At 43.1% G+C, this 16,649-nt stretch overlaps 1 protein-coding gene and 1 non-coding gene across 2 annotated transcripts; one reads left to right on the forward strand and one right to left on the reverse strand.

The window, feature by feature from the left end:
* The first annotated feature begins 1,419 nt into the window (after positions 1-1,419).
* LOC124702973 lies at positions 1,420-6,437 on the forward strand. The gene is made up of 7 exons (XM_047235158.1): positions 1,420-1,817; positions 2,204-2,261; positions 2,403-2,483; positions 2,572-2,607; positions 2,770-3,009; positions 3,105-3,243; positions 5,866-6,437. The coding sequence occupies exons 1-7, from the start codon at positions 1,627-1,629 to the stop codon at positions 6,336-6,338; spliced, it is 1,218 nt and encodes a 405-aa protein (XP_047091114.1). The 5' UTR covers positions 1,420-1,626; the 3' UTR covers positions 6,339-6,437.
* Positions 6,438-6,982: 545 nt separating this feature from the next.
* On the reverse strand, positions 6,983-7,085 carry LOC124704791. The gene has a single exon (XR_007003675.1). It is a non-coding gene; the product is annotated as a U6 spliceosomal RNA (small nuclear RNA).
* Between the last annotated feature and the right edge of the window lie 9,564 nt (positions 7,086-16,649).

Raw genomic sequence — 16,649 nt, forward strand, 5'->3', positions numbered from 1 at the left:
TTTACTATATTGAACTTGTTGAACTATTTCTATGATTTGTTAAACTTGTAATAAACTATTATAGTTCATTTTATTTTTAATTTAAACTATATTAAAAATAGTGTATGAAGGGGCGCGTATAAGGTGACCGGATAGGCGCCGACACCTCCCCATAATCGCATCCTCACCGTGCCCTGCCCCTCCAATATGGGCAAAAAAAAACAGCTTCGCCAGACTTTGTATTGGGGAATCGATTCAATTGAGCCAAGATGCTCTAAAGATGTTTTTTATTTGCAAGGCTACCGCTAGTTGCAACCCTTTTTTCCACTTATTATGATACAGAGTGCTACGCGTAATTTCTAGAATACAAAATGGACGTAATGTCGTATGCTTATAATTGGTACAGTGTATGAGAGGTATATGTATATTGGGCTATCATGCCATCTAAAAAAGTGGATATAGGTTTTCAGTTTAGCAAAAAAGAAAAATAATAGAATATGGTAAAAGCCGTCACTATATCACAATTCACAAGTAGGTAGCAGAAAGTGGGATTTACTTATTGAATCTACACAAATATGTCACCGATTAGAAAATCAAACTTCTATTCAAGATCAAACAACCGAACAATAAAAATACATCGTATTCACTTATTTACCAGGTACACACAAATACCATACTGACCAAACAACCCAATTTATCTTTTGCATTCGAGAGTAAGAGAAAACAAAGTGGAGCTGGAAGTCCAAGGTACTATGATATGATGTGTACTTTGAACATACCTCTTTTACGAATGAGAGCTTGTCCGATTCAAAGAAATTCTATAGAAAATTTTGTAGGATTTTCATGCTCAAGAATTTTTCTTATGTGCATCGTTTGATTCTTAGGATTTAATTCTTAGGAATGCATAGGAAGTTTTCCATATAGGATGGCATTGCACTATGTTTTGGAGGAAAATTTTCATCCACTTAAACCGCATGTTACAATTCATTTGATTTTTCGGTGAATCCAACGCTACTTGAAAACAATTCATGTAGGTTCTAAATCATGTAGGGTTCCAATAGACATGACATTCTAATCGTGAGGTTTTTCTCTTCATGTGTTCTAAAAATCCTTAATCGACACACCCTAAGTGTTCTGAACATGCCATAGGCGCACAATCAAGAATTAAAAATTTATGCAGCGGGCAGCTAAAACAAAATTCTTATAATCATATACACAACTTAAATTAAATCAAATTACATCACAAGAATTTAAAATTAATCAACTTACTTCCACACCCAACATGTGGGAAGTCCATAAAACAGGTTGCAAACATCCTTGAGGTTTTTTGTGGATCGCCTGACTTTGTCATCGAACTGACTAGTAGAAACGAACCTGCCACTGTCACCACCAGCCTACTGTTGCCTTGCCTTGGAGGTGGGCTGACTGCATGGTGGTTCGTAGCATTTACTGTTGCTTGACAGCCCAACGCCGCTAGGACCTTTTTAGCCGCCACACGTCCCCAGGAAGATACACCCAACAAACGGCACAAGCTCCGGCGGCCGCACGGTCTTCTTCCTTCCAGACCCCAATTCAAGCAGAGGAGGAGGAGGAGCACCGGGGCTCTAGAACCTTTCAGCCAGAGACCCCTCGGCAGAGGCGGGAGGCATGTGGGGGCGCCACTACTGGGCGGGCCCGCGGCCGAGCGGCGGCGGCGCCGAGGGAGCGGAGGTCGCCGGCGGAGTGGTGGTGATGTTCGCGTGGCTGTCGAGCCAGGAGCGGCACGTGCGGGCGTACGTAGAGCTGTACGCGGCGCTCGGGTGGGCTTGCCTCGTCTGCCACTCCGACTTCCTCACGCTGTACGTTAATTACGCCTCTCCCTTCCGTGCTTTACTGCTGGTGATGAGCCGCCATCTTTACTTCTTTCATCTCCGTACATGAGGGCGAAACGTTTAGGTTACAGAGGCCTTAGCCATGCTTCGCTGGTGATAAAGCTTCACTAGCTTTTGTGCTCTTTGCTACTAGGTTGGTATGCGTTTACTTTGGAACTTCCAATCCAAATTAATCTGAAAACCCAGAATTTTAGATGGCTAGGCTGGAATTGGATGTACCAAGAAAGCTATGTGGACATGTGGAATTGTGGATTCTGTTGGATGGCTAAAATTTCCAGTTATCTGTACTGTGATGCAATAGCCTGTACATTACAATTGAATCCCTCGTTTGATCCCATTTGCATGTTTGCCAGGTTTATGCCCGACAAGGCAGCCGTGCTTGCTGACCGGGTGCTCACCGAGCTCGTTAAGGTCTGTGCAACTGTCATCCCACGGCACTATTATTTCGACCTGGCTTGGTCCATTACTTGTGTGGAATGTTAAACTGTTTCATTATGCTTAATTAGTTGTTGCAGTCGTGGATTGTTGTTGATTTGATCTTCCAAATTCCAGGAACTGAAGGTTAGACCAGTACCTGTTGTGTTTGCATCCTTTTCGGGAGGACCAAAAGGTTGTACATACAAGGTTTTTCAGGTAAAAGCTAGAAAATCTTGCTGGAACAGTTATCTCTTGCTGACTCATTTAGGATCTTTTGGCTAAAGCTTTCTTTGTTTACTGGCAGCTGATCGAGAGAAGGTGTGAAGGCCAACTGACTTTGGTACGGCAAAATTTTCTTTTGCTGTTTCACCTTTTTTGTTTGTTTGCACTCAGTCGTCATAACAATTGTATTCAAGAAAGGCAACTTGGGTCTACCAGTGAGGGTTACTTTAGTTTGTATTTACTCATGTTGCTGAAAACTTTATTATATTCCTTATCACAGGGCGACTACCAACTTGTACGGGACTGCGTATGTGGACAAATGTACGACTCAAGTCCTGTAGATTTTGTGAGTGATCTAGGCACTCGCTTTCTCCTTCACCCAAGTGTCCTGAAAATTCCTGAACCTCCACGTGTCCTATCATGGATGACTAAAGGAATTGCCTCGGGTCTAGACACTCTTTTCATTGGCAAGTTTGAAGCACAGCGCAAAGAATATTGGGAAACACTATACTCATCAGTGGTATGTCACTCCATGGACTGTATGAATGTCTTATAACCTGACTGCAGATAGACATTTTACAGACATATGGTGACATCAATCCATTATGTGTGCAGCATGTTGGCCCAATACTCATATTATGTTCGGAGGATGATGAACTTGCTCCATGCTCAGTTGTTCAAAATTTTGGACGACGTCTGCTGGAGCTGGGTGGTGATGTGAATTTTGTTAAATGGCACAGTTCTGCACATGTAGGTATGTTATTTCCTACTACTACAATCCTCCAGGTTATGGGGAAGAAAGTTAATGCGAAGACTAAGCGTATTATACATTACTTAGTATGGTTCTCTAAAATGACCAAAAAGTGCCGATTCGTTTTAGTTAGAATATGTATTGACAACTATATGTGGGCACGCATAATGATGACTTGCTGAAATTGGATAATTACCAGTTATCACTCATCATAGTTCCTAGTGCAAGGTTACTACCAGCTACTAGTCGTATACAGACCCATAAGTGATCAGCTTTAATACTTCAGTGTCAAATCATTTGGTAGTGTTCAGAGTTGTTCACTTCTGCGACTTTCTGGACAGACTTGCTTATATAATACTTGAAGGTAAATACAAATATAAGTTTATGTAAAGTATTCCAACTTATTCTGAGATCATCCTTCCTAGTCATAAATGTACTTTAAATACTAATGGTTGGCCAACTAGGAGCAAATTGACAGCATGAATGGCACAAAATGGCACACTTTGTGTCATTGACAGTGGCCCCAGAACTCACATGTCAGTGACACAAAGGCATACCATTTTGCATGACAAACAAAAATGTTGTCATTTTTTTAAAATCCTCGCCAATTGGGCCATTACTACTTTCACATTTCAACAATCATAGCAAGAGTTCTGTGTGAATTTAAAAAGGTTGTACGGAAGCCTTAATTATGTATCCTGTTGTTCCCATCGCGTGGAACTCATTTTCATCCCTTGAAAAATCTCGCTTCTAATCTAAAGCTGTGCACAAACCGTGATACATCATGGACGAAATTGAAGTTCAAACATAGTCCAACTCAACAATGTTCGTGCTATTTAAAAGGTCCGATAAGTAATGCTTGGTCAATCAGGCATTTGGTTACACTAGATAGAGCCTATACTGAACTCGGAATTGGACAAATCTAGCCGAGCTTGGACTGGTCTGTACTGAAAGAGAAGATGTCCTATGCGACTAACCTGTATATGAACTTGTCACGAATTTTATTGTATTCCTGTGAGGCTGTCACTGCACGAGAGCCTCAAGCTATACGTTTCGTGCACATTTTACTTCACAGGGAACTCTGAGATGAATAACAAGGTCACCGGCCAGCCCCTTCTTCCTCCTCCCTGACTCCTCCTGCCGCTCATCACGGCAGATCGATGGGACTGAATGTGTTGCGCTGTAAAACCATCGATGGAACATGTTTTTTTCGAGAAAACGCAAAAAGCCTTTGCGTTTCATTTCATTGGATAGATAGAAGGTTTACGGTTACATGCCTCCTAAGAGGCGATACAACACAGAAGGAACCAAAATGATAAACAAGGGGACTAGTGTACATCCCAAGTCTGAGGGAGGATCAGACATAGCCCCTGCGCTCCTGCCCTTGCCCATAAGGCGGCCTCCTCCTTGATGTTGTTGACGACAGTGCTGATGGAGGGTTGAGCTCCATTGAACACACAATCGTTGCGGTGCTTCCAAAGCATCCAGGGGGTGAGCAGGGTGATGGAGGCCAGGCCCTTGTGGCTGGGTGTAGGGGAGGTCTGTCGTGCTCTGTGCCACCAAGTCAGAAGCGAGTCGTCGCGGTCTGGGGGGTTGCAGGTGGCGCACAGCCAGGCCAAGACCTCGAACCAGACCTGCTGGGAGAAGCAGCATCCTATCATGAGGTGCTGCATGGACTCCATCTCCTGATCGCAAAGGAGGCAGCGAGGGTGGTGCTGAAGTCCCCGGCGTTGCAGGCGTGCAGCCGTCCAGCACCGGTCCAAGTTAGCAAGCCAATGGAAGAATTTGACACGCTGTGGGGCCCAGGTGCGCCAGGTAAGCTTCCAGGCGCTGCAGTGGGTCGATCCCTGGAACATGGCGTTGTAGCAGGACTTGGCGGAGACCACCATTAACACCGCCATCGCCTGGAACATCTGGAAAAGGAGGAATGCTCGCACCTTCAATGGTGTCCTGGAGAGTCTCTCCCTCGTCTCCAACAGGTGCATCGAAGACGTTAGACTTTGGGCTTACAGATGCAACACCCCCTCCTCGACCTCCCTTCTAAATTCTTGGTGTAATGGATATGCCCCCCCCCCCCTGATTTTCCTCACTGGCTCTCTCCCCCTCTCTCTCCCCCTTACCCCTCAAATCAGTTGTAATTCGAAACCCTTGTATTTCCGATGATTGGTAATAAAGTTGTTCAGGCTGGCGTAAGCCCGCCGTAGTCCAGGTCAAAAAAAAAAAAAGAGTAGGTTCCGCTGTCAGTCCACTTCCAGGTGAGGGTCTTGGCCTGGTTGGACAGTTCCACGGGCTCGAGCTGTTGCCAAAGCAGCAGGTACTCGCCTTTATTCTGTGATAGCTGGGTTATCCATTTATCCTTTATTCTGCCCATGTAAAAGAATATAGCACCCTTACACCCTGTTTTGTTGTCTGCTTACCACCTGGATAATTATCACCCTTTTATTTTTTTACTTTGCCCATATGTAAGAATATAGCACCCTTACATGATGTTTTATCTAGTTGTCACTTGGAGGATTATCGCTCTTACATCTTTACTTTGCCCATATATGAAAGAATATAACAACTCTCACACCCTGTTTTATCTGCCTACCACTGTTTCTTCACCATTTGTTAGTTGTTACACAGGACATTACAAACATCACGCTGAGGAATACCGTGCTGCAGTGACTGAGCTGCTCATGAAGGCTTCAGCGCTTTACATGAGCAGAAGACGAGTTAACGACTACGTGATTGGCAGGAGTGAGCACAGTGATACACCTTATTCGGCTAGCAATGTCCATAAAACTGCTACGAGCTCAAGCGATAGGATAAGGAGTGTCCCAGCTGATCCAGCCGACCATTTCTTCTTACCGAGTTCCATGGAGTACCAAGAAAGCGGCAGCGAAGCTCCAAAACTTGAGTTGTTCAACATGCCGAGCGTCGAAAGCATGAACCATGATGGCGTGTTGGGGAAGATGCTCTATGATGTATGTGTCCCGAAGGACGTGGAAGGCTGGGACTTCAAGCCTGCGTCAATAGATGGACGGCATATGCATTTTACGGCTCGCCGGAATGGTAGCTTGAATCCGGTAAAATGCATACGCCGCTCGAGATTGTAATGATTGACTTGAACATCTCAGCGCGTTCTAGCTGACTGGTGTATACTGCGGGAGTACTCTTGTTTGATGGATACTGGTGAGAATTTGAGATACCTAGAATCCTGAGTAAAATGCGACATTGTATTCTCTTTACAATGTTGTTAACTGGTAAAGTTATGCTTTTCAGTGCTGAGAAATTGCGGTTGTGTACAGGATTGCTTGATTAATTTTGTTAGTGTGATGACTGCTTTTCCGCGTTCCTAATTCCCATATAAAATAGGAGGTATCGTGTGTGTTTTTTTTGCATAAATACATGTGTTAGCATTATCTACCATTGGGACAAAAAAAAAAGATGATGAGCAAATTCGTATACTTCCGCGGAGATTGATGTTTTTTTTTTTGGTATAAATAGCACAGGGGCGTACACGTTAAGGCGCTGTCTGCCTGATAGAATCGCAGGGATCTATCGGTAATAAAACTGAGGATCTCATGGTCACAACTGCGATATTTACTGTAGAGCAGCGAGGGGTAGCCGAAAATTTCAGGAAGACATAAGGGCCTTGGTGTAAGTGTTAACAGAAGAGACGACGCAAGGCAGCCACTCCAGCCAGGGACGTACCTGTAATAGAAAAATTAGCGTGCAGGGACTCGGTTTGAAATCTCAAAAAAATTTGGACCATTTCTCGATTTGTGCGTGTCATCCTTGCGCAGGGGCCATGCTAATCTTCTCTGTATCGTTCCAATTTTATCGGATGTCCCCGAAGGGACGATGGAAGTTGCAACGAGCGAGCTTATAAACCGGTCCGATCTTTCATCGGTAGTCGAGGTGGGACTAAACTTTTGGCTGCTCTCTTGTTCCCCGGCGGTCCTGAGACGGAGCACCATCTTACGGGCCCAAAGGCCCAGCATGATGTCTCGCAGTAGGCCGCATATGGACTGTATCTCTTTATGCAGCCCATTGTATTCTCCGGTCAACGAGCCTGTTGTGCCGTGCGCCCCAGCCCATCGCCTGATCTGAGACGGTAACGACCATTCTGCAAGCAATCTTTTTCTCGGAGTGCAGAGGTGTGGCAAATGATTGGAAAGTGGTGTCCCTTTCTGTTCCTGCGGCTAGCGCACGATGTTGGGTAAACGTGACGTTAGTGCTACGTCAGTGTCTTTCTGTTTCTCTCGCCTGAAATGAGGTATCCAAACTGTTGGGTAAACTACCCGTACGAAGACACTTTCTATAAATGGTTGCTACCTGCAGCACAGGGTAGATGCAAATAACATAGCGTCACATAAGTGTCAGCCTAGTTATCAAAGAAAATGAAATAATCACAAGGAAATGAAATATCCAATATAGTAGGAATAGAACCGAAACATTACTCTTAGGAGGGAATGAAAATTCAGAAATCTTGTAACCCCTCGATCTGTGTTACTTGCCGCTAATATAGATGTATCTAGATATATTAATTTTAGTTTATGACCTGGGTCATCCCTCTCCTTGGATGATCCGGTCTTGGCAACGAAGGCGGAGGACCGGATGATCCAGCAACACCCTAGATATTGGGTATTTTCGGGGGCAGGATGAAGATATCGACTGCCCCCTTATTAGGAGGTTGCCACCACAAAACTGGGGAGGGCCGGATGTAAAAAACATTTTGCGGTGACCCAGCATACCACTGCATGTTGTAGTATACAAGTCGTTGATATGATCTTTGCGAAGGGACTTCTTCACAATTTGCCATATCCCTCAGAGTGGTACAACAGAAACATTGCAGGTCATAACACTCCATACTTTATTACAAACATTGTCTTAACAAGTTGGTATTCTCACGAGTCCTATGAGAACACCCTAAGATACTACTTAAATACGATTACAACTCATAACAAATATAAAGAGCTCAACAACTTATTTAGGTAAGTTCTACGCTGCTCGGCTCTAAGATGCTAGGGTATGTCACTACTCTTCCACCTCCGTGTCATCTGGTTCGTAGACTATCCCATAATCTACGCCTTCCACTCCGCCGGTAAGATCAGGTTCTTCGTAGACCAGCTCGTAGCTTCCTTCTGGTGCTCCATCGTTGATAGCCTCCACTTCCGGATCACGATCTAGCAAGGGTGTCGAAAGAAAGTGAGTACGAGAGGTACTCGGCAAGTTCTAAAAGAATAAAAGGTGTTTGATGCACTAGCTACGACCATTGATCGAGAAATCGCAGGTCAATGCATGTTTTGAAAACATTTCTTCAAAAGGTTGCTTTTATTATGAAAACTATGCCCGTCGGTCTTCACGAGTTGAATAGAACTTCGTGGAGTTCCTTTCTGCCGCGTTCGCAGTTCCCTTCCGGAACAGGGAGTGACAGCCACAATTTGATACACTCTGCAGAGGTGCGTTACTTTTCCCACAAGAGATCTCACCCTTTTTGCCATCCGCGAGGACTTGCCCCCGTTCACACTTCCTTTGGTGTGAGGCCGGGTATAAAGATCCAAGCCCACACCGCCTTCTCCACGACCTGCAAACCCACCCTTTTGTCCAACCGTACACCTCCGAGTAGACTTCCCAGATAATACGGCTTTACTCATGGTGTACTCCGGACAATCCCTCATAGATCGTTGAGCTTATCATCACTAATGGATGGGGATTTAAAAGGATTTCCCAACCTATTGCGGCAGTGCCTCCAGCACCCCACCAGCTCTCCGATCCGTTGGCGTGCAGAAGGGAAAAGATACAGCTGGCTTCCCCAGAGCCATTATAGATCTCATGGTCAACGCGGTTTGTACGGCGCTCGAATCACTCGGACGGCATTGGTAATTAATCCTAGGGTGATATAACCCATTGCAATGGAACCTCCACCATATCAACACATACCATGGTTCCATTGCCATCCACATAGTCATATTCATAGTTGGAAAATAACATTTCATTTGCGATGCAGGAATGATAAGTATATAGCTTTGCATTTAAAGTAGTAGAAAATAATCAAATTGACATGAGCAAGGGTGAACTTGCCTGTGGATCGCGAGATAGTGCGGTTCAATGCAGTTGATGGAACCTGGACCTCGGGTTCTGTAAGAAGCATCATTGTCCGGTAAGGACAATGTTATAAAATCCAAATAATGCAATCATGGATGTATTATTTTAGGTTGAATCCCTTTACCCAATGAGTTATTACAATTTAGGGTTGTATTTAAGATTTATGTCTTTGACGGTAATTTACAATTGATTTAAAAGTATCAATCATTGTGATTCACACAAAGTACCACAATTCAGAGTAAAATGATTTTACTTGATGATTACCTTAGTCATTCCAAAATAATTTGAAATTATAGAGTTACCTCCATAGTTTTTGGGAATAAAAGGGAATATAGTATTTTTCTGGGAAAAATACCCTTTTTCAAAAGAAATGACTTGGAATAATAGAATTTCATTTTGAAATGTTTGAAAATAAGTATTTGAACTTATTTGAGATTTTTCCTTGAATTTTAAATACAAGGAAATAACAATTTTAAATTCCAAGTTATTATTTAAATTCTGAAAATTCATAATTTTGAACTTGTTTCATAAATTCCATTTCATATTTTATTCTTGTTAAGATTTATTTTTCATTCATAAATCCAATTTTTATTGGATTTTTAGAGTTGTTTATGATTTATTAAAATTTGGTAAAGTTTTGGTCTTTTATTAAATGTAAAAAGACCATAATACCCCCTGGACTCATATTGGGCCCAGCCCAATAACCTAACCCAGGGACGGCCCACTAAGGCTGGCCCCCTTTTGGGTTCGGTGGCGCCGAAGCGGCCCACCTCACTCACTCTCACTCGGCCCTCTCACTCACTCGACCTAACCCTAATCTCTGGCGACTCTCGTGGCGATGGCGTCGCCGCCATGGCCGCCGCCCTGCTCCGGCCATCGCCGGCCTCCTCCGCCGTAGCTACCTACCGATCCTGAACCGCCGCGAGACGATCTATCGATCTGTCCGCGTGGTTTCCTCGATTGCTTCTTCTCCTGGAGAATCGCCTCCCCTCTGGATCTCGTGGAGAATCGCCTCGGGCGATTTGGAATCTCCGACGAGCTCTCGCCCTCGCCGTCGACTTGTGCGCCTCCGAGACCGACCTGGCGCGGGTGCTGCTCGCAGCGCCTGTGCCGTCGTCTCCATGTTGTGCTGTTGTGGTGGTGTTCGTCGGCGTAACGCCGGCGACTTCCCTGGCTTTGCAGCTGCTATGGCCGCGCGGGCACTGCCTCGCCATGCCATAGCTTCTGCCTCCAGGCGCGGGTAAGGTCTTCTGCTCCTCCACCTTCTCTTATGTGCGCCTCCCTTGCCACTGTTCTTCTTCCTCCTCATGATCTGTTGCTCTCTGGTGATCCTGTGATCACACAGAGCCATGCTATTGCTGTGCAATCTTCCTGTGCTTCGGTTTACTGCACGCTCATGGTCAGATTACCAGTTACTGGTACTGGCACATGTCGATTTGCTTGCTATTTATGTTGTGCTTACTTCTCTGCTGCTCCTAGTATGCTCTACACTTGCCATACTATGTTGTGCTTGCTTATGGCTTGATATACCCTGCTGTTCATGCTTATGGGCTTGCTATGCTTACTGGTTTATCATGCTTGCTTGTCTAGGTGTACTTGTGATGCATCTGTGACACTTGTGTGTGTGCCAGAGGTGCCTGTGATATGATTCAGTGCTTCCTATGCAAGCCAATGATCCATTGGATCATTTCTTGCCTGTTGGCTAACCTCTCTGTGTAACTTGGCTTGTTATGATTGATCCATTTGATCAATTGATTGTCAGTGATTGCTTACTGGCTAATACTGTGGCTATATGAATCAATTATCTGGTGATGTTGATGCTCAAGCATCACTGTGCTGTTGCTTAACTTAGCTATCTAGACTTGCTCTTGTGGCTATGAATTAAATTGGGTTGCTTAACAGTATGCTACTGTTATGCTTAGCATGAATCTGTGATAAATTCATGTTTGGATTACTTAATTATGATGAACTGCTTATGCAGTGATGATTTAAATGACTTGCTTGTATATGAATTTGCTGTTCATGATTCTTTTACAAGCAATTAAAGTCTGAATCCATTCCTGGATAGTGATGTGATCTATTTGGCTTTCTCTTAATTGGTGCTAAGTGTGATGTGACCTCAGTAGCCTTGCTACTGACTGGTTGCTCACATGATTGGTTGGATCTTGTTGGCTACTCATCTTTGCTTGCATATTTGGGGATCATAGTAACTATGAATGCCAATATGCTTGCCTGTGAAGAAATCTAGGGTTTCTGATGGTTGCATGCTTAGGATTTTTCGTGTAGTCTTGGTCTGCTAATCTTTGCTATCTACTTGGTGCTATCTCGTGCATGTGATCTTGCTAGTGTGTGCATCCGTGCATGATTTCTAGCTTCAGTGCACATGATCCGTATCCGGATGGTTTCTATCTTAGTAGCTTTTGGATTGGCAGTAATCCTTGGTGAAAACCAAGTGATGATCTACCCATATGAGCATCTGCTCATCCCATGCTTATTTCATGCATATGATGGATTAGATCCATTGGATCTTTTCCAGGAACTAGGTATACCTTGTTCCAGCTCCTGGAAAGAAATGTTTTGTTGATGCAGACTTGGGTTTGTTCACAGCCCTTCACCTCCAGATCTTGGATGATCTTCTAGGTCACCATGATTTACGGTGGCTTAAGTGGTTGTGTGTGTTGGTTCTGTTCTTGCTCAAGAACAGGATGAACTATGCTTGTTTTTGCTTCACCCTTACCTGGTGAATCCTATCTGGTCGACTGGTTATGATTTCTAGGGTTTGTGTCCCTTTTATATGAACCCTGCTTCTATCCCTGCATTGACACACAAGCCTGGCTTGCTTGGTGACTATGTCTGCTGCATGGCCTTGCTTGTTGTCTGCCTAGCACACTTGAGTCTGTGTGCTCTCATATCGTCGAAACTTGAGCCCTGGTGTGTGCTCGGGTTTGGTCTCGTCGTTGCCCTTATCTTGTGCTCGTCCCTGGTTTTGGACAAGCACAAGTGTGTTGTGACTGATTTGCTATCGTCCAAAGCCGAATATTGTTTATTTGCTAACACTAACATTCTGTCTAGTTTGATTCTTTGTTTTGCGGGTTATGGAGATGGACATGGCAGAAGACATTCTCCAAGCCATTTAGTCTAGGTTTTAGTTTAGGAGCAATACTGTAATCTTCATTTAATTTCTGTTTATTATTCATCTATTCTTGTATCAAGAATATTGTAAAGACTTTGTAATCTGTGTGTGATATCAATAAAGCCCAGGTTTTTGTTTATGAGCTTTTGATTTATGTAATATTTATATTCTGAAATAAACATTGTATTTATGATTCACTTTGAAATTCAAAGTGATTTGAATTCCTAAGTTGTGTTTTAAATTATGAATTCCATTTTATATTGTTCAATGTTTATTGTTAAATGTTTTAACACTTGTCAAATGAAATCAATTCCCCAAATCAACAAGATACAAAAGAGATCATGTCGAAATTTCCCTAACTCACATTGCCTAACCCTAAGTGCAAAATGAGAGAGAACCTCGATCCCTCTTAGGTTTAGTTGCAATAAGGCGCGAAAATTTCCCCGTTTTGCGATGAAATGCACATCCCATTTCTAAATCTACCCTTCGTTGTTCCTATGTTCGGGTTATTACAGCCTCTCCCCTTAACGAAACTTCGTCCCGAAGTTAAGATTGGTACTCGAACATCTTGGGGTAAGACTTCCTGAGTTCTTCTTCTGTCTCCCAAGTGGCTTCTCGCTCAGGATGATGTTGCCATTGCACTTTACAATATTTGATTGCCCTGTTTCTTAACTTCTTCCATTGTACTTCTAAGATCTTTTCAGGCCTTTCCACATAAGTTAGATCAGATTGCAGTTCTATTTCCTCATATGTGATAGGATCATCCGGTGCCTTCAAACACTTTCTGAGTTGTGATACATGAAATACATTATGAACTTGACTTAGTTGTGCTGGTAATTCCAACTCAAAAGCTGTTCCTCGATTCTGACTGAGTATCTTAAATGGTCCGATATATCGAGGACTTAACTTTCCTTTTACCCCGAACCTCTTAAGTCCTTTCATTGGGCTAACCTTTAAATATACCATGTCTCCCACTTTCGGTTCCCAATCTCTTCTCTTCAAGTCGGCGTAACTCTTCTGACGACTCTGAGCTATCTTGAGTCTATCCCGGATCACCTCGATGACATCTTGTCTCTCCTTGATGTAGTCCGGTGTAAACTCCTTGTTTTCTCCGGTTTCAAACCAACAAATTGGTGATCTACACTTCCTTCCGTACAATGCTTCGTACGGTGCCATCTGAATGCTACTCGATAACTATTGTTATATGAGAACTCGCTAAAGGTAAATGATCCTCCCATGAGCCTCCAAAGTTCGGAGCACAAGCTCTAAGCATGTCTTCTAGTATCCGATTGGTTCTTTCGGTTTGTCCTCCGGTTTGTGGATGGTATGCTCGTATCGAAATCCAACTTGGATCCCAAAGATTCTTGTAGTTGTTTCCGAATGCTCGATGTGAAAATCGAACCTCTATCCGAGACTATCTTCTTTGGTACTCCATGCTTACTCACAATTTCCTTCACATATATATCCACAAGCTTTTCTGCAAGTATCTTTTGTGTTTACGGCTATGAAATGAGCACTCTTGGTAAGTCTCGTCCACTATTACCCATATCATATCCTTCTTCTTACTAGTCATTGGTAAACCAAGTAACAAAATCCATTCCTATTTCATCCCATTTCCATTCCGGTATCTCTAGTGGTTTGAGTAATCCCGCAGGACTCGATGTTCCGCCTTCACTCGTTGACATGTATGACATTCCGAGACATATTGTGCTATTTCTCTTTTCATGTTGTTCCACCAGAACATCTCCTTCAAATCCATATACATCTTAGTACTTCCCGGGTGTATGGAATAAGGGGTTTCATGTGCTTCTTTTAATATGATTGACTTCACTTCTGGATCATCTGGTACACAGATCCTTTTCTGGAAGTATAATGAATCAAAATCTCCTAGATGGAATTCCGATGGTCTTCCTTCGCCAATCCTCTTGACTTCCTCTTGAATGAACAAATCATCCGCTTGCTTTCGGATAATCTCATATTTCAAGTCTGAGTACATCTCATCCATAATCCTCATGGTTGCTATACTTCCTTTGACATCACCTTGGATAAACAAAATCTGAGCATCCTCTAACTCTTTCCGAAGTTCCTTTGGAATTTCCCATTCCGTAGGTTGATTCTCCGTACTCTTTCTACTTAGGGCATCTGCTACTACATTAGCTTTGCCTGGTGTATAGTTGATCTTAAGGTCGTAATCCTTAATCAACTCCAACCATCTCTTCTGTCTCATGTTTAATTCTTTCTGGGTGAAGAAATATTTCAAACTTTTGTGATCGGTGTATAACTCACACTTGGATCCATATAGAAATTGTCTCCAACTCTTCGAGCATACACAACTCGCCGCTAACTCGAGATCATGTACTTGGGTAGTTGTGTTCATGTGGTTTCAACCGTCTTGATCCATAAGCTATTACCTTCCGATCTTGCATAAGAACACATCCAAGTCCATTCTTGGAAGCATCACAATACACCGTATAATCCTTTCCAGAGTTCGGGAACTGCTAATACCGGTGCTGTGGTTAACTTATCTTTGAGTGTTTGGAAGCTGGCTTCACACTCATCAGTCCATACAAATGGAGTATTTTTCTTGAGTAACTTGGTCATTGGTCCTGCAATCTTCGAAAATCCCTCTATGAATCTCCGATAGTAGCCTGCCATACCAAAAGAAATCCTCGTATCTCCTTAGCATTTTTAGGTGATTTCCATTCCAATACGGACTGAACCTTGCTTGGATTCACCGCTATGCCTTCTTTGGTTATAACATGTCCAAGAAATTCAACACTATCTAACCAAAATTTGCACTTGCTGAACTTCGCATATAGCTGATGTTCCCTTAAAGTTTGCAGAACTATCTTCAAATGCTTGGCATGTTCTTCTTTATCTTTGGAATAGATTAGAATATCATCTATGAACACTATCACAAACTTGTCCAAGTACTTCATGAATATCTTGTTCATCAAATTCATGAAAATTGCTGGTGCATTTGTTAGTCCAAATGGTACAACCAAGTATTCATGGTGTCCATACCTTGATACAAATGTTGTTTTTGGTACATCCTCCTTCTTGATCTTGATTTGATGGTATCCTGACCTTAAATCTATCTTCGAGAAGACTCCCGCTCCTTGAACTTGATCAAAAAGGTCTTGAATTCTGGGTAAAGGATACTTGTTCTTGATGGTTACATTGTTCAAATTTCTGTAATCTCCACACATTCTCTTTCCTCCATCTCTTTTATCCACAAAAATAACTGGTGTACCCCATGGTGACACACTTTCTTGAATAAATCCCTTCTGTTCCAGTTCATCTATCTGAGCTTTCAGCTCTACTAACTCCTTTGGCCCCATCTTATATGGTGGTTGTGCTATTGGTGCTGTGCCTGGAATCAGATCGATTGTGAATTCTATCTCTCTATCGGGTGGCATTCCCGGTAGTTCCTTAGGAAATACATCCTTAAACTCATTCACTACAGGAATATCTTCAATTCTCACTTCCTTCAAGCTATTGAGTTCCAATCCGATCTCCAACTCACTGTACCTATCTCCTTGGAACACTATTCTACCTCCGATGGAGTTGCGAAGTGATACTGTTTTGTCTCCACGATTAATCACCGCTCCATTTTCTCGTCAACCAATCCATCCCTAGGATGACCGATATGTCCTTCATGGGTATGATGAATAGGTCCGCGAAATACACACGATCACATATGGTTAGGACTTGTGCTTCTTTCACGTGGGTTACTAAGATCGTTCCCCCGCGGATAGAACAGTTATAGGGGTTTCTAACTTAGAACATCTAAGCCCGAATTTTTCCACAAACTCCAATGCAAGAAATGATGTGGTTGCTCCAGTATCAATAATACTTTGCCAGGATGAGTAAGAATGCTTAGCGTACCTAAGACTGTTTGATCCGACTCTTCCGCTTGTTCCAAAGATGTGCAATTTAGCTTTCCATAAGGCTTTCCCCTCTTATTGTTGTTGTTGTAGTTGCGGTTGTTGTTGTTGTTGTTGTTGTTGTTGCGGTTGTTGTTGTTGTTGTTGTTGTTGTTGTTGTTGTTGTTGTTCCCACCTCGTCCTCCAAAGCTCTGTCCGCTCCAGGACGCCTTGTTTGGACAATCCGGCTTGATGTGTCCATCCTTCCCACAACCATAACAGATGATTCTGGGTTTCTGACAATCCTTATGCAAATG

Source organism: Lolium rigidum, chromosome 3 (genome assembly GCF_022539505.1).
Source record: "Lolium rigidum isolate FL_2022 chromosome 3, APGP_CSIRO_Lrig_0.1, whole genome shotgun sequence".
NCBI lineage: Eukaryota > Viridiplantae > Streptophyta > Magnoliopsida > Poales > Poaceae > Lolium > Lolium rigidum.

Bases quoted from the DNA above. Each gene is read 5' to 3' on its own strand.
- LOC124702973 (XM_047235158.1), top strand. From the start codon at position 1,627: ATGTGGGGGCGCCACTACTGGGCGGGCCCGCGGCCGAGCGGCGGCGGC. The intron at 2,262-2,402 runs GTCTGTGCAACT...TCCAAATTCCAG, and splicing joins TGCTCACCGAGCTCGTTAAG to GAACTGAAGGTTAGACCAGT. The intron at 3,244-5,865 runs GTATGTTATTTC...GTTGTTACACAG, and splicing joins GCACAGTTCTGCACATGTAG to GACATTACAAACATCACGCT.